General features: G+C 48.2%; 1 protein-coding gene across 1 annotated transcript in view; it reads right to left on the bottom strand.

Moving 5' to 3' along the window:
- Positions 1-18,199, bottom strand: part of PAPPA (pappalysin 1) — a 243,399-nt gene that overhangs the window by 41,436 nt on the left and 183,764 nt on the right. Inside the window, exons 15-17 of the mRNA XM_043566322.1 lie at positions 16,711-16,894; positions 6,261-6,471; positions 5,461-5,632 (exon numbers count right to left, since the gene is read on the bottom strand). Of these exons, the coding sequence (XP_043422257.1) occupies positions 5,461-5,632; positions 6,261-6,471; positions 16,711-16,894 (567 nt within the window). The remainder of the gene's footprint in view (positions 1-5,460; positions 5,633-6,260; positions 6,472-16,710; positions 16,895-18,199) is intronic.

The following is an 18,199-nucleotide window of genomic DNA, read 5'->3' as shown; positions in this document are numbered from 1 at the left end:
AACACTTTGCCTCTCTGTGCCTGTGAATCTATCTGTATAAAAGCATGTGTGGCTCTCTCAAAGTCTCTTTAGCCACAGGGGCCCCGGAAGGGCTGAAGGCATATCATAATTATATTATCAAATACCCACCATGTGCCGAGTGTTTTACAGGCATTTCGAAATCCTTTTAACGACATAGTAGAGTAGAAATTATATCCCTGCTACAGATTTGGAAACTGAGGTTTAGCTAGCAAGTGAAAAAGTGAGTTTTTAAATGCCACTGTAATGGTCAGGAGCATGAACTCAAGCCAAATTCAAGCCAACTATGGAGATTTAAATCCCAGCCCTGCAACTTCCTAGCCATGGTTATTTAGGGAAGTTCCTTAACCTATGTCCCTTAATTTTCTCAGCTACTAAATGGGCATGGGGTCCACTACCTGACACAATCATCACGAGGACCAAGTAAGTTAGATTATGGGAAGCATTTAGAGCTTAAACACACACTGGGGCTCTCTGTCACCTAAGGCTCAGGGCCACTCTGTTCCGCTATATCTAGGGTGACTTCAGAATCAACCCAAGCATCCCCAACATCTTGGAAGTGGCAGCAGCCACAGCAGGAAGGCAGCATGCATGCCCAAGTCACGGAGATTGCCAGTGTCAGAGCTGGGTCTCCTGACTATAAGCCTCTGTGCCTGTACTGCAATGGAGGGGAGAGGCGGGTAGGGGAGGCGAGATGAGGAGATGGGGAGAAATCAGATTTATTCTCCTTAGCAGAGATGGGAATAGACAAAATAATGGCAGAGAGACACATGGCAGCCTCAGAGCAGGACAGAACCAGGCTGTACAGATGGGACATAAAGAGCTTAAAGCCTTGGAGGCAGGCTGACCTAATAACGGGAATCTCAGGTCCACCACTCTTAGCTATATAACAGAGAGAGAACCACCTTACCTTATGGAACCTCAGCCCCCTCATCTACAAATTGGGGCAGTAATGCCAGACTGATGCTGTGGGGCTTAAATAAAGTGTCCATGTAGAGCACTCAGCCCAGGGACTAGCAAGTAATAAATGCTTAATAAACCGCTGCTATTAATTACTTGCCTCCGTCCCCAGGCAATGCGTTGCCCCTATATGCACATTGCATCTTCCAGGTAAGGTACAAGGGTGACATGTAGCCCTTTGTGTAGGAGGAAGGATGGGCAGAAAATCTGGCATGTGTCATGCCTTGGTTAGGAGATCGGAGACTTTAAGTTCTGACTCTGCTAGTGACTTGCTGTGTGACTCGAGGCAAGTCCCTTCCCTTCTCTGGCTCCAGTGGCCCCATCTGTAAAATAAGCGGGCTGCAGTGGGGGATCTCCTCGGTCTTGTCCACCTCCTGTGAAGTTTCTAACTTCCTCTAGGAAGCCCAGAGTGCCTAGGCAAGAATTTCACAAGGCTCAGCCTAAAAGCCGCCCCTGCTTGGAGAGGCACTGTGCATGCAAGAACTGTGCTGTATCCACAGCAGAGCCCATAAAGGCAGGAGCCAGATGCATACCACTAGTGGCAGAAAGGCTTTCACAGCCACCTCTGTGACCCATGTGATGAACTGGGTGCATCACTGATTCTACCCCCACCCTTCCGGTCTTGCTCCTCCTGAGCCACTGAAAGCCCCGTTAAGAGCATTACTTGGTCGACAAGCACCTTTAGTCTCTCCCTCCCCTGCTGCGGGCCCTGTGCACGCATCTGCCACAGACTCTGTCCCTCCTCCCCTAATCACCTGCAAATTCCCCACAGTGCTTCTCTGCAAAACTGGGCCTGAGTTATCACCTTGGACAGCTCAGGAACATCTGAGGTGGATTAAATGTTGGGACACTTAGCACTTCTCCCCAGCTGTCTGGGGATGGAGTTCTTGCCCTTTGGCACTAGCCTGCCCTGGAAATGTTCGGGGGTAGTGGGAAGAACAGGGCTGTGGGGCCCGTCAACACCGCCCACTCACTTGTAACTATGGACAAGAACTTAGCCTCCTAGCCTTCTTTCCTCATTGGAAGAAGGGGATGATGTTTCTTCTTCAAATGTTTGTTGTGAGTTGTCGAAATGAGTGAAAGTCTGGGGCACCTGTCTGGCATCCTGGAAACACTTTAAAAAGCTGTTATTACCAAGGTTCTCGGTCATGGTTCACAGGAATAATAACGCTATAAATTTGAGAGCTGAACTGTCCAATATGGTAGCTACTAGTGTGACTGTTTGCATTTAAATTTGAACCATTTGAAATTAAATAAAGTGTAAAACTTGGTCACTCAGTCACTCCAGCCATATTTCAAGTACTCCATAGCCAGATGTGACCAGTGGCCGCCATATCTCAAAGCACAGATAGGGACTATTTTCATCATAGCAGAAAGTTCTACCGGGCATTGCTAGGCTAGAGAACCTATATATTCTACAGTTTATTTGAGCAAGAAATTGGGCTTCCCTATGGTTCACACCAATCTCCCCACCCCACATTCTGGTTTCATGCGTGATAGATGCCGCCCTCTCTGACTTTCTGGGGCTTGCCTCCCACAGAGGGATAACTTTCAAGATATTGCCTTTGTTTCCAGATTCTATAGGAGCCCACATGGAGCATCAGGGATTCTCCCTACTAGAAGTGACCTCAAAGGGAGGTGTTTGTGGTCTGTGCCTTCCCCAGAGCTGCCATATATGGTGACACAGGTTGTGTACTGTACAATTTCAGGGTGGTACTCGTAGGCATACTGTACTTTTACTATCTCATGTAATCCAGACAAACTATGAGTCATGAGAAAACTGACTCTTAAAGGATTAAACAACTTTCCCGGGTCCTCCCACGAGGAAGTGGTAAAGTCAGGATTTGAACTCAGAGTTCATCGTGGCTCCCAAGGCATAAATGAAGCAGAGGTTTTATTTGTTAATGTGCTTTTAGTGGCAGTGGGAGGGAGAACACGAACCTCCCCTATAGTAGTCCCTGTCCCTGCTGCCAGGATCTAGAACTTGTTTGGAAAGCAAAGAATTCCGACTCTATACAAGCTGTTTAATTCAAGATGCTCTGGGTCGTAAGTTTCTGCTGTGTTTACAGGCAGCAAGAGGGGATCTGAGGTGAATACTAGATTTGGCTCTCAGGCCCCTGGTCTGAGGGTAGAGGAAATTCATTTTCGGTACAAACTAGAAACGTCAATTGTATTAGGAGCCCATTTGGCACACGTCCCCTCATTCTTTGCGCCGACAGGCAATACCCTGCCCCTCCGCGTCTAGCCTCTCCACCGGTTGCCAAACAGAACTGCTTGAGTCGTCTGATAAATTTACATTTTCCTCTCCTTTAAATACAAACTGGCCATGAAAGGTACTTGGCAGGCCCCAGGCAGACTGGGTTCCAGTTTGATAACATGACCACGGCCAGAATATTATTTGGCTCAGCAGTTTGGGTAACTGTTAGCAACAGTTTTATGTAAGGGAGGGAGAGGGGAGCTGATCAGCCTGCATGAGGCCGGGGTAATCTCTGGCCTTTGCTTGTTCCTGCACTGGCTTCTGCTTCCCTGGCAGTCAAGGCTGGGAAGGATTTGGGTACACAGACGTCCACGGGTGTACTCTATGAAGGATTTTCAACTGGTGCCTGTTGGATTCAGTCTGTCTGCAGTTGGGAGGACCTGGACTCTGATTCTGGCTCAGGTGACCCCAGCTGTGTCACCTTGGGTAGCTGACTGACTTCTCCCAGCGTGAGTTTTTCTCATTTAGAAAATAAGGAGATGGTTCTGGATGTTCACTGTGGCTCTTTCTCATAGCTTGACATTTCCTGAGCACTTACTAGGTGTCTGGCACTGTCCCAAGTGCTGAAAACTCAGGGAAGATTAAAGAGGTGGTCAAGCATTTCACAGCCTGGGGAGGGGGGCACCTGAAATGAATCGCAGCACAGTATGGCCAGTGCTGGGGGGTGGGTGGGCTGGAGAACCCCAAGGAGGGACACTGAGCCCAACAGTAGAAGGGATCTCAAGAAAGAGTTCCTGGGATTGATAGTCACCAGAGTGGGGGGATGGGCAGAACAGGTGAAGGGAAGTAGGGGGTACAGGCTTGAATAGTAAGTCACAGGGATAAGAGGTACAGCACAGGAAATGTAGTCTATGGTAGTCTGATGGCATTGTAAGGTGACAGGTGATAGCTACACGTGTGGTGAGCACAGTGTGACATATAGACTTGTCAAATCACTATGTTGTACACCTGCAACTAATATAACATCATGTGCCAATCATCCTTCAGTAAAAGGGGTTCCTGGAGGAATGGGTGCCTGAGCTGACCTGGGAAGGAAGATTAGAAGTGAGGCAGCTGGAAAAGGTAAGAGAAACTCTTTAACTGAGAATGCAGAGGTAAGAGGGAAAGCAGTCTCACTGGTGATGGAGAGGCCTCGAATCCACCCTGAGGAGCTGGGAGTTTATCCCACAGGGGATGAGGGTTACTGGTTTCAGAAGGGTTTTAAGCAGGGGAATCGTCGTGACAAGATCTATGCGCTGAACAAATCTCTCAGGCTGAAACGCAGAGAATGCGCTGGAGGGAGGCAGGGGGGTAAAAGCAGGGAGATGACCAGAAGGCTGCATGTGGCCCAGGAAAGAGATGTCAATGGCCTGAGTTAGAGTGGTGGCACCGGGGACAGGGGAGAACAGCTTTAGGAGATGTCCTGGAGGCAGAAGGGGTAGGACTTGGTTTGCATGTGAGGAGCAGGAGAGAGAGGGGCTTAAGGATGGTGGTTTGACAGGGCCTGGCATCTGGGGGGAACTATAAAGATGGGTGAGTGCTGGTTGCAGGTGAAGCCTGGGGCCCATCCAGCTTAACCCTAGCCTCACCTGGCTGAAGGTTCTTGCACACCTGCGAAATACGGGGCTCAGTGTACCAACCAAACAACGGGTTCTATCACAGTGGAACCGCTAGTGGGTTTAGGCTCCTCTGGAGTGAGCTGGCCTCTTGTTCCCCCTTCTCCATCCTAGATTCCCCCACCCATCTCAGAAGCAGCAAAAGCACTTCAGTCACAGACTCCTCCCACAGGAGTGGGTGGGAATGCCAGACTTCCTCCCAGGCACAAGGGGATGGAGACAAAATCCCAACCCTGCTATCTCCTCCTTGTCTCCCTCTCTTCCCCAGTGTTCTCCAGACTCTACACTTCTAGTCTGAGCCTGGTTCCCCTTCTCTTCATGCTGCCAGAACCAACTAATGTCTTGAGGTCATGGGATTCCATACGTGCTTTCCTTCGGAAAAGTTCTAACACTACACATTTTACAAAGCTAAGAGTCTCTGAGCCAAAATATGGTGTTCAGGGAGGACAACAAGGCTCAGGGACATTACCAAAGAATATAACTAGAACCCAGTTTTTTAATGTCTGCATTGACAACGCTGCCACATCTTCAGAGTCTACTGGAGGACACTGTTCTTCAGACACAGGTCGGTCTTCGGTAAGCAGATAGGAGAGGGCCCGGAGCACCGACCTCAAGTTCAAGGAGCCTTACCTGGGCAGCATCGCTGTCTTCACACTTGATCCTACACTCGCTGTTGAACTGGAAGCCATTTGTGCACTGGTAGAGCCCATGGAATTTCGGCGGAGGTGGGTCACAAGTCACAGGAACACAAGCTCCCTCCTGCCAGCTGCCATCTTGGGTACACTGAGTCTTGAAGGCTCGTCTTCAAAGAAGAGATAAAAGAAGAGATGTCGCAAGGACCAGATGGCTAGACTCCTGCCCTCCCCCCCTTTCCCTTTCCCGTTCCTGATCCCCTACCTGTCCTTTTGGTTTGTAGGGGGCATGCATAGGGATTGAAGAAAATTCATTCACAGAACTTGAGGCAAGCAAGAGTTTCAGACAGTGTCTCAGTTGCGTGTGGATTAAAATAAAATTCTAGCCCTGCAAGCTCCTGTCCTCTCTCTTCCTTCTAGAAGGTTCTTATGGGTGCTAGTACAATGATGATATTAACACTCACCATTTGTTGAACAATTACTATGTGCCAGGTACCTTGCAAACACTTTATATACACATCCTCATTTATTTTTCACAGTCATCCTATGCAGTAACTGATATTATCATTCCCATATTATTGCTGAAAACTAGAGGCCCAGAGAAGTGAACTCACTTGCCTGAGGTCACACAGCCAGTAGGCAGTTCCTAACAATGTCCCTCTAGATTCTCACAGGGCAGCATGTAATGAACAGTGGCTAATCCCTCTAGCAAAGATATGAGTGCTTCCTTGTAATCAGATATCCAGACCTGGCTCTCTTTGCCCCCCAGAACTTGTGTGTATTTCCAGCCCTACTTACTTCTTTGACTTCCGGGAGGAGCCAGGCACGTGGTATCCAGGTTTGCACTTGTACTTGCAGAAAGAGCCCACCTTGTGCTTGTTCTCTCGGCACCGGGCTGTCTGGAGGTCTGCGTTGGGCACCGGGGGTGGAGCTAGGCACATGAGCTCACACAGGGCCTCCGGGAAGGACCACAGTCCATCCTCCATACAGGTCAGCAGGCTGTTGTTGCCTGGAGGACACAGGCGGGCAAGGTTTAGCAGATGGGGTGGGAAGGTGTGGGGGATGGGTCTCTGACAGACAAGCTAACTTACGGGTTGCCTGGACTTAAGCCAACTTGAAGAGCCAGAAGGCTCTTGGTCTTGGAATCCTAGACCCTTCCATTTACAACTGAGAGACCCTAAGGAGATCCAGAGAGCTGTGACAAAAGGAGACCCAACCTGGCAAGTAACTCACCCCACATCTATAGTAAATGAAAAGTCAAGGATACTGACTCCTGATTCTGAACCCCACATACTGCATAGGAAAGAGACTTCATGCTTCTTCCATCCATCCTCCTTGGTTTGCCAGGCGGGCATCTGAGCCTAGAGATGAATGTACCTGCTTTCTGATCATTGACACAGGAGGCCCCTATCAGAATCTACTCTGAGCTCTGATGTCAGGGTGCCATGTGACCTCAAAATGCCTGCCGTTCTTCTCTGGGCCCTGTGCCCCTGTACTTATCCTAGCCCCCCTCGTGCCTGGAAGTGACAGCACTGTGGTATCTGGAGGCTTGATATTTCTTTCAGGCCCCAGTGTTCAGTGAAGCTTTGCCAAAGCAGCTGAGAGAGCAGCACTCCCCTGTAGGCCGTGCCAGCTCCAACAGACGTGCTGACTGCCACCGGGAAGCTGGCCTGATGGGGAACGTTGCACATAAAAGTAAAACACGAGGTGTTAGGCTTTTCACTGCCAGGTCATATATTGTCAATGCACAAAAACCTCTCCCAAGACAATTAGAGATGGACCTGAAGCCTGGGTTTCTCAAGGGGAAATGCTCGTCTCCCCAGTTATTACTGGATGGTGTTAACAAGCAGGGCTGGAAGCACGTGGGAGGCTATGGGGACGTGAAGGTTGGAGGGGTGGAGAGATGGGGCGAGATGGACCTTCACCACATCCTGAGTGCCATGGACACATTACTCAATTATTCTCGCAGCAGGCCCATGAGAAATAGAGACTCAGATGGTGAACTGACCCAACCAAGTCCTCAGAGTTAGTAAAAGGCAAACTGCAGCTTTGAACCAATTTTGTCTAGTGACAAAGGTGTTATTATTTTCCATGGAAAGTTGGCTACATGTGTTCAGTGGAGCCCTTTTCTCTGAGAGCCAAATGAGAGAGGCAAACCCCAACTCTCCTTCAGACAAAATGAAACATTTACCAAAAGTGTCCAGAAAAGTACTGTCAGGTTCCTTATTTGCTTCTTCACTCCATACCTCCTAACCTCACCTTCATCAGCAGATCTGAGGGGCCCATGTGAATTGCACAGAGGCCTTCATTCATCCAACAAGCATCTACGCAGTGCTGACTATGTGCCAGCTACTCTTCTGTATGGTGGGACAAACTCCTCAAACACAGCCCTCTTGGAGCTTATATTCTAGTGTGATAGGGAGGAACTGAATAAACTATATGAAAAAGTAAACTGTTTGGTATACTAGAAGGCGGTAGATACTCCAGAGACAGATAAAGGAAGAAGAAGAAGAAGAAGAAGAAGAAGAAGAAGAAGAAGAAGAGGAGGAGGAAGAAGAAGAAGAGGGAGAAGAAGAGGGAGATGAACGAGAGGAGGAGGAAGAGGAAGAAGGAGGAAGAAGAGGAAGAGGAGGAGGAGGAGGAAGAAAGAAGAGGAAGAGGAGGAGGGGGAGGAGGAAGAAGAAGAAGAAGAGGAAGAAGAGGAGGGGGAAGAAGAAGAAGAGGGGGAAGAGGAGGAAGAGGATGAAGAGGAGAAGGAAGAAGAAGAGGAGGAGGAGGAGGAGGAAGAGAAGGAGGAGGAAGAAGAAGAAGAGGAGGAGGAGGAGGAGGAAGAAGAAGAAGAAGAAGAAGAGGAAGAGGAAGAAGAGGAGGAGGAGGAAGAAGAAGAAGAGGAAGAAGAAGAAGAGGGAGAAGAAGAGGGAGACGAAGGAGAGGAGGAGGAAGAGGAAGAAGGAGGAAGAAGAGGAAGAGGAGGAGGAGGAAGAAGAAAGAAGAGGAAGAAGAAGAGGAGGAGGGGGAGGAGGAAGAAGAAGAAGAGGAGGAGGGGGAAGAGGAGGAAGAGGATGAAGAGGAGAAGGAAGAAGAAGAGGAGGAGGAGGAGGAGGAAGAGGAGGAGGAGGAGGAAGAAGAAGAAGAGGAGGAGGAGGAGGAAGAAGAAGAAGAAGAAGAAGAAGAAGAGGAAGAGGAAGAAGAGGAGGAGGAGGAAGAAGAAGAAGAAGAAGAAGAAGAGGAAGAGGAAGAAGAGGAGGAGGAGGAAGAAGAAGAGGAAGAAGAAGAAGAGGGAGAAGAAGAGGGAGACGAAGGAGAGGAGGAGGAGGAGGAAGAGGAAGAAGGAGGAAGAAGAGGAAGAGGAGGAGGAGGAAGAAGAGGAGAAGGAAGAAGAAGAGGAGGAGGGGGAGGAGGAAGAAGAAGAAGAAGAGGAGGGGGAAGAGGAGGAAGAGGATGAAGAGGAGGAGGAAGAAGAAGAGGAGGAGGAAGAAGAGGAGGAGGAAGAAGAAGAGGAGGAGGAAGAAGAGGAGAAGGAAGAAGAAGAGGAGGAGGAGGAGGAGGAAGAAGAGGAAGAGGAGGAGGAGGAGGGAGAAAGAAGAGGAGGAGGAGGAGGGAGAAAGAAGAGGAGGAAGAGGAAAAGAAAGAGGACATAGGCAGTGCTGGGTACTCTTTCTATAGGCTCCTTGCTCCCTGACCCCAATCATTGTCTTCTTTCTCTTCTTCTGTCAGTGTGATCCATCTGGTGAACACGAGGCAACCTAGTGTCCGTGAACTCCACAAAGGATTGCATGTTGATAAACAGTGATAATGCAAACTATAGAGATTTCTACATCAAGTAAAAGATTATTCATTTGGCTTCCATAGAAGCAGAGAGGTTTCTAGAACACCAGAGACTACAAACGGCTTTTTACATTGCTTTTGTGACTGGGGCAGTGTTTTGGGGTACACAGGCATAGCAAAAGCTATAGGCTCCTATAAGCTTTTAGGGAAAGGGGAAGAGGAGTTATAAAAGATATAAGCTGAATTGACCTCTCTGAATTCCCCAGGAAAGATAAAATATCTGTGGAAAAAGTGTTAGGACTCCTAAAAGTATACCGTATCAGCATTGCAAATTATAAAGTGAAAGTCATGGTCCTTTAGTGGCAAGATAACATAAAAATTGCAAAATGTTATTCAAGAGAGGAAATGTGTGTGTGTGTGTGTGTGTGTGTGTGTGAGAGAGAGAGAGAGAGAGAGAGAGAGACAGAGACAGAGACAGAGAGACAGAGAGAGACAGAGAGACAGAGACAGAGACAGAGAGAATGCAAACCAGAAACGTAAATTCTGGGAGAGGGTATATAGGAGTTAGCTGTGTACCACATTCAAAAGAAGAACCACGCTAAAGCAGGAATTGGTGGTTCAGGACCATGGACATGCCCGCACCCCAACAACAAACAAAATCCAGGAGATGCAGACACAGAATCAGTATTGCCATGCCCAGCCGTAGCCACTACTCTATATCTATTATATGGCATTGAAGAAAGGGTATAACACATGCTATCCATGTCCTGCCCTCATCCCCTTAGCCCTGACCTCTGTATTCTGAAGGATGGTTACTGTACCTGTAATCCTGTGCTAGAGGCCTTTGGTTGTGGTCATGTGTGCATGCTCTGCCTGTGCATAGGGCAAGCTCACAGTGCTGCTGGGAAGAAGCATTCAACCAGTGATGGAGCTGGTGGATTAACATGCCAGTTCCCAGAGCTGCGGTACCTCTGAGGAGTATTCTGCTCTGTCTCTCACAGTTCCCCAAAGGGACTGGCCTCTGGTTGCCCACAGCAGTATCTGGCTCTAAAAGAGACCCTGGATGCTTCTGTCACGTCCGTGCCTCCTGATCTCATTCCCTGCCTGTGTTTCCTGGGGGAGCATGATGATCTCTGGAAAAGGACATGTGAGCTGAGATCAAGAGACAGATGCTTAACTAACTGAGCCACCCAGGTGCCCCTCATCTGTTCATCTTTAAAGTCAGGAAAATAAACCTTGCTCACCCTACCTACAAATGTGCCTAAGGAAATTTCAATCTCTAGTGAATATTAAAATAATTATAAATGTACTGTCAAAGAAATGTGCCTGTTTTTATTATTTTATTCAAAAGATTACCCAGAAGACCAAATCTCTTTGGAAGCACCTTTAAGTCTGAAATTAACCTAGGGCAGAATACAAGTTGCAAAGTACCAGGAGACCTAACATCTGATTTCTTAGTACGTCATACATGGTGCCTGCATCCTGAAGCCAGGGAATGGACCTTGTTTATTCCTTTAGTGCCAGACCCTAGCCTAGTGCCAAGCACATAGTAGGCCCTTTGTATCCATTTGTTAAATGCATGAACTATTATGAATCTGCATGTGACACTGAATAAGTCACCTAACCTCTCTGGCCTTAAGCCAAAGCTGTCTTTGAGCTCATAGCAGCTCTACAATTTAGGATGTGAAAGAATATTGGCCACTGTATTGTTTTGAGAAAACACAAATGCAGCTAGATGGACTGGAAAAGGACACACGAGCCCCTGGGAGGCTGCATCGGCCAAAGGCTAGTATTGCTGGAGCTGGGAGGAAGTTCAGTTTCTTTGTTCCTAGTAAGAAATAGACCTTAACAGAAGATACAGAGGAGGAAGAGGAAGAAGGACAGGAAGTATAGAGGAGAGGTCTCTGTACAAAGTCCTGGGCCAGATGAGACAGGAAACAAGGACATAAAGGATTTCAGGATGGTCGTTTTACCAAAAAGAGCCAACTGGAACTTCACCCAGCACTGAGGCTGCAGCAAGTCAGAGGGAAAAGCTGAGGCAAAAGAAATGGAGCCATCAAGAGAAACATGCCATCCTCTGCCAATTTCAGTCCGGAAAGCACATTCCTAGGCTCCTGAGACCCCATGGAGTCAAAGAGAAAATCTGAGCTGGGCTTGGCAGTCCCAGAAAGCATGTCATTTGCTCAGGAAAACTGGGCTTTCATAGCTCCAGCCGAGGTGAATCAGATTACATTTTGATTGTTTAATTGTCCAGTTCTCCTCCTAAATGTCTGAAAGGAATTATACCAATAGCTGTTTGGAATTGAGTCCATCAGGCAGGCCCAGAAGGAATTATCAGGGCCATCTTCTTGATGTTCCTCATAACCCAATTTGTCATCAATCCCATTTTGTAGGTGAGAAAACAGAGTCCCTATAAGGGAATGTGAGTCACTCAATCTAGAGTTGGGGCTCCCTCCAGGTCTGACTCCTAAGTGCTCTCTATCTCTCTCTCTTTTAAATGTTTGTTTGTTTGTTTGTTTGTTTTGAGAGAGCGAGCGAGCGAGAGAGCACAGGGGGAAAAGGCAGAGACAGAGAGAGGGAGACAGAGAGAATCCCAAGCAGGCTCTGCACCATAAGCAGAGAACCCAATGAGGGGCTTGAATTCACGAACCACAAGATTATGAGCTGAAATCAAGAGTCGATGCTTAACCAACTAAGCCACCCAGGCACCCCACCTAAGTGCTCTCTTGACCCCACCACAGAGCTTTTACCCATGAGCACAGCCAAAGAACATGTCATGGAATCAGGAGAATTTGGATGAGTGGAGTATCTCAAAATCAAGAACTGGTCATACAATAAGATTTCACAACCTCCACCCCCTTGTCCAGAATGGTGCCCTTTGCTTCCACATTTCTTTACCAAGGGGCCCCATTTGTCATTCTGCATGTTAGACTCAAAGGAAAGAGGCTGTTCTAAGATGCAGTCACCACCAGAGACAACTAATGGAAAACTTCCCAAGAAGAGAGAGAAAGGAGCCTGCAACATTGGACACCTGCCATGCAGGAGAGGCTTGGGAATGCAAATGGCAGACACAAGGTAGATAATTCCACCAGATTGGTGGGCATGGCATGCCCAGCAAAGGGTCATATCTAGAGTCAGGACTCCCGCCTTCTGGCCTCAGTGCTAATGGTAATGTCTTCCTCTTTTGGGCCTCAGTTTCCCTATCGCCAAATTAAATGATTATCCTTGATAACCTCTGGGCTTCTCCCAGTTCTGAGGTTCCAGTCTTCAGTGGGGTTCTGGGTTGAGGGACAGGCTTCAGAAAAGGTTAAAGGGCTTTAGCAAGTAAGAACAGGCTTGACTCTCAAAACCTGAGCAACTGCTCAGAGTGGAGCACGAGTGAGAAAGGAAGAATCATTTAACAGATTACATCTTAGCATTGCTCATGTCGAAAAGTGGCCTCATAGGCAGCTGTGTGATCTTGGACAAATCTCTTCTCCACTGTGACCCTCAAGTCTCCAGGCATAATCTGAGTAGTGGTCTACCATCAGCACCCAGCAGTGGTTCGGACCCAGTGGCATCCTAGTCCATCCGGGGCCCTGACCATCCCAAACACCAGGGTGACAGATGGAGAAAGAAGCATTCTCTTAGGAGTTGTATGAGAATCTCTCTTGTAGGGGAAGGGTGACCCTGTTTTTTGTGGGGAAGATGTCCTGATGAGATCATTGGGACCCTCCAGGGCCTGGCTATCTGCTTCTGAGAAAGAAGGAAGGGTCTCCTCCTGAGACAGAAAAGAGAATGTGCAACTCCTACAGCGAGGGAAGTCATAACAGGCTCTGCAGGGAGATAGTTGGGGTGAGGAAAAGAGTTGAGGGCAGGTATGAAGGTTCACCGCTATAGGATGTGGCCACTCTCTTTGTCCACTCAGCTTACATCTCCATATTTGGTAATGTTTGAGAAATCAGGAAGTGCTCAATGATGTTGAGTATCTTCTGGAAGCAAGTAAGTAGACTGAGTTTTCAATCTGAGGTTAAATAGGCAAAACAGACAGAAAAGGCAATAAAAGCAAGTAGTACAATGTGAACCTTTGAGAAAGACCTTTGTAGGTTGAAGGCGTGCTCACTTTATTTTTTTAAATATTTTTTAAGATTATTTATGTAAGTTGTCTCTACATCCAACGTAGGGCTCGAACTCAACCCTGAGATCAAGAGCCCCATGCTCTTCCACATGAGCCAGCCATGCTCCCCAAGACATGCTTACTTCAGAAGCCCCACTCCATGGTCAAGTGCACCCAACACAGTTGAGTTGAGGTTGATGAGGTGATATAAATAATGTTGCATTTTTAGCTCTTTAATTAAACATTCATGATTTTGAAGTTTTGTTGTTGTTGTTGAACTTTAGAATATACTTCCTCTCATCCATTTTTGTGGGTTCTACCTGTGCTTGTAATGCTCATTTAGTATAGTGCTTCGGTAGAAGTGACTCTAAGGCTGTGGGTTTGCAGGATATTTTGCGTACATCTTAAAGAGGGCTCAGAATTTAAGTGAAAGTGGGGATATTCAAGAAAAATTCCCTGGGAATAGAAAGTTAAGTGTTTGTTATACCAGTTCCCAGGGGCTACACTAGTAATTGCCTGTCCTGGGTGGTGGCTGCTTGTCTGATGACACTTACCTCCCAGGTTCTGGGAGGAACATGGAGGATGGAACCTGTCTCCACAGCTCCCAGGACTAAGGCCTCCATGGGATGAAGAGGTCAGGGCTGGGAAAGAGGTCATGGCACAGGTTCTCACAAGGATGCCCCTTGGGGAAGGGGCTCAGTATTCACTGAGCACTTTCTCTGGCTCTGGAATTTTATACACACCATATCTTTCAGTCCTCAACTAGACTCTTCAATGTGGACACTCCTACTCTCATTTAACAGATGAGAGTATTGAGGCTCACAGTCATGAAATAGCTCTTCTAAGATCAACAGCTGGGGCAGAGCGAGAATTGGAATCCCAGTCTGTCTGATTCTAATGATAGTGTGCTTTTTGCTTACATTATACTGCTAGAAAAGGAAAAATGAAAGGAAGAAAGGGAAGGGAAATAAACAAAACATGGAGGGAAAAGTCATTCACCTCCTTACCCCCTCACTTGAGAAGAGGGGCATCAACAAGCTCGAGAGAGAGGTAGCTGGACCTCCACCCAGTCCTTACTGCCTCCCACACCCTCGCAGATGTGTCATGGAGAAATGCTTCTCTGCATTCTCCGGAGAAGAACAAAGTTGGGATCACCAACTATCAAAACGGTGGTCCCTCTGGGCCTCATCTCCACAGCGGGGTCACCCCCCTTCTACCATAGTCAGCAGAGGAGCAACAGCAGAAGGGTCTGAATCACTTTAAGAACCATTATTAGCCACAATGGGGGCTATAATAATCAATGCTAATTTGCACACTGCTGCTTCCCAGAGGCCCCTGATTGAGAGGAGAAGTGTGATTTCTTGGGCTGGAGTTATTAACACACGCCACATCTAGGCCAAGGGAAGGGCTCAGACAGCCTGAAAGGTGGGGGGCTTACAATTTCCACTGTCTCTTCACCTCTCCCCAGCCTATGTCTTTCGAATACCTCGCATGAAATGGCTATAGCTTCTTTACTCAAATCATGTTGGGTTAAAAATGAGGGGACCCAAAGGGTGCATCCCATCAGTGCTTCCTGTTTTTCTTTTGGGGTATTTTAGTGATATTGCTTGCTCTTTCATTCATTTCTTAAACATTTCCTGCAATATTACTTTTATCAATTTATCCAGCCACCCAGTCAAAACACTCTGTTGTGTCTTATTAAGTGCAGGTTCTGAGCTTGTTGACAGCAGATGTGAACATGGGTTAGCCACAGCCACTGCCCTCCAGGAACTCATGTCCAGTAATCGTTGGAAACTCTGCTTCCCCCTGAAAATTTGGGGAAACTATTGACCCTCTCCAATCACCAAAATGCCTGCAACTCATGAATACATAACATTACATATAAGTTTAAGGGAATTCATAGTCCTCATGCCAATCCCCCTGCATCCCATGGAAGTTCACTTATCCCCACTCAGTGGAATGATGGTAGGACCTATGTTTCGTGGCAGGACCCATCTGAGGGAGGACCCATGCTTGAGTGAAATATCATTTTGGGTGTCTCATAAAGGGACAATGTTCCCTCTGATAAAATAAGCAAAGGAGAGGATCCTGCCACCTCTGAGAAATGGGTATACAGATCTTCCTCAACATACGACAGGTCACATCCTAAAAACCCAACACACATTGAAAACATTGTAAGTCAAAAATACATTTGTATTCCTAGCCTACTGAACATCCTAGCTTAGCAGGTCTACCTTAGACATGCTCCGAACATTTACATTAGCCTACAAAGTGGGGCAAAATCATCTAACGCAAAGCCTATGTTCTAATAACATGCCCAATACCTCATGCAATTTCTTGAATACTATGCTGATGGCGGCAGACAGAATGGCTGCGCGGGGACAGAGTGGTTGTATAGGTATCAGTTGCAAGGTACTATGCCCAGCACCACAAGCTGTGTCAGACGACATCCTCCTAACCCAGGAGAAGATCAAAATTCAGAATTCCAAGCACGGTTTCTACTGAATGCATGCCGCCTTTTGCACCATTGAAGAATTGTAAGTTGAAGCATCATAACTTGGAGATGATGTGTCATGTTAAAACCCAGTATTCCGACTGGAAGCCAAGAGCATTGGTTCTGAAAATACCACTAGCTTGCTCTGTGATTTTGTACATGTTCCTTCCTTCCTCTCACTGGACCTCAGTTTTATCATGTTTCCAAATAAGCACTTATTCCAAGAGCTCTGAGAACCCTTCTAGTCCTGACATTCTAGGTCACCCAGGCCGGCCTCTTCTCCATTTCCAAGATGTGGCCTCTTCTTCAGGAAGCCTGATTACGCCTCACTCGCCTCAACACCCCGATGTTGCCCAGGAGATCCTGGATCCCAGCAAGTGCTTCCCCACTCACACCTGCTCCTCTCCCAGCTGGCCCTTCTTAAGGATGATCTGTGGCTTTGGTGACAGACACCAACGTGGATCCCACCCCAGAGAGTGTGGCCTCAGGCAAGTTCTTGAACCTCTCTGAGGCTCGATTTCCTCCACTGGAAATAACATGGGAATAATAACACTTATCTCTTAGGCTTACTGGGCCCTAATCCTATCCGGTGAACTAGTCACGTCACTTCCAAATGCTACTTTCTTAGAATCTTTTTCCTCCTCCCTCCCTTATCCCTGCGCTCTCTCTTCTTTTCTGTGAGACTTGTCATATTTATCCCCATTCTACTTTCTCCTCGGCTGCACAGCCAGGCAGTTTCCATAAACTGCACTGGTGGAGGGAAATCAGAGGAGCAGATAAACCCCATCCAGCCCTTGAAAGTGTTGGAGACCCAGGGGAGGGCCTGGAGGCAGCCTCTGGGTTTCCCACACAGGAAGCAGGGCCAAGCAGAGCCAAAGGGCCCTCGATACCTTTCAATTGCGCAGGGTGACGGCATTGGAAGGAGCACGTGCTACCAAAGGTGGTGCCTTTAAGGCAGGAGAAGGACGCGGCGTAGACGTGATGCTGGTCCGGGACGCCACAGTCCACTGGCTCACACGCCACCTGCTTGTTCCACTTGCCCTCGGTGCAGGTCACCATGACGCTGGGTCCCGTCTGAAAGGCAGAGGTGGGCACGGTAAGGGCATGCAGACAGAATCCTGCAGGTCGGAAGACCCTCTTTTCCCCCAGCGACAGCTCAGAGTCTCATCCTGGCTCCAGGAGGTCACTGCTTCAGCTCACTTTTGACAATCCCCACAACTGTTTGGATTTGGTATCTCAGTTCCCATTCTCCAGATGCAGACACTGAGGCTCAGAGACATTGATTGGCTCCAAGTTACACAGCTGTAAAGAGGATACATGGGACTCGAACTAAAGGCTGCACTCTTAACTGCTCCCTGGAAAGTCTCCCGGATTAGTATTCCCATTGTGTTGATGAGAATCTTAAGACTCAGACCTCTTGGAGCCTGACGACTTCTTTCCTGAAATAGCCTGTGAAATATGGCACAACAGTGGGTCACTGGCTCTTGGTCTTTGAATCTTTTCTTGGCTCTGCAGGAGGTAATAGGGAGCCTCTTGTTCTGTGTGGTACAGAGTGGGCATAGCCCTGGGATACTGGAGGCCCGGACGTGAGTCCTTTGTGCTGAGTCTATGGGCAGGTCCCTCTCCTGACCTGAGCTTGCCCGCTCACACTGAACCCAAGGATTGCTCTAAGAGCCACTCCCTGCTCTGAGATCTGATGGTTCAGTAGTTGAGAGAGATAGACATAAACAAGGAACAAGCCTGGGACAAGTGAAAAGAGTCGGCAGGGATTTGAACCAAACCAGAAGATGGCAGGGATGCGCGGGTGGAAGGGTGAGGCCAAGCTCCAGAGCCAAGGGAGGGACTGCCATCAGCAGCCCGCAGGCTGCCATTCAAGGAGGAAGCCGCCAGATCCCAGGGGACTGAGGATGCCAAATGTTGATCTGGGATCTTAAAAGCAAAGGACATTTTTCCCCTCCTAAGCACACATCAAAGGGAGCAGAGGTCCTTTGCTGCCAAAACAGCCTAATTGTTTCCACAGGAGTTCAGACCTGCCGTGTCTGACACGAGGAAGTAGGTGTCTAAGACAAGTGATCGAGGGCTCCGGGGCTCCCACGTGGGACTCTGTTCAAGCCCAGAAGCTCTACACAAAGGTCTCTCATAGACAAGTAGTGTGCGCTATGTGCCTTCAGCATGAAGGTGACGCCTGCTGGCAGGGTCCTGGGAAAGGCTGCATCTAGTGACAGAGCCCCTGGCACCCTCAGATCTCGTGGCTTCACGGCCCCCTCACCCCACTCCCCACAGCCACCTGAGATCCCACGGCGGCACGTGGTTGAAGCAACATCCTGCCGCATCTCAGATCCACCCACGGCCATTCCCCTTGGGCAGCACACTTCCCTC

The sequence above is a fragment of the Prionailurus bengalensis genome, chromosome D4 (genome assembly GCF_016509475.1).
Source record: "Prionailurus bengalensis isolate Pbe53 chromosome D4, Fcat_Pben_1.1_paternal_pri, whole genome shotgun sequence".
Taxonomy (NCBI): domain Eukaryota; kingdom Metazoa; phylum Chordata; class Mammalia; order Carnivora; family Felidae; genus Prionailurus; species Prionailurus bengalensis.
The sequence above is the reverse complement of the archived record's forward strand: the minus strand, read 5'-3'. Positions and strand labels throughout refer to the sequence as shown.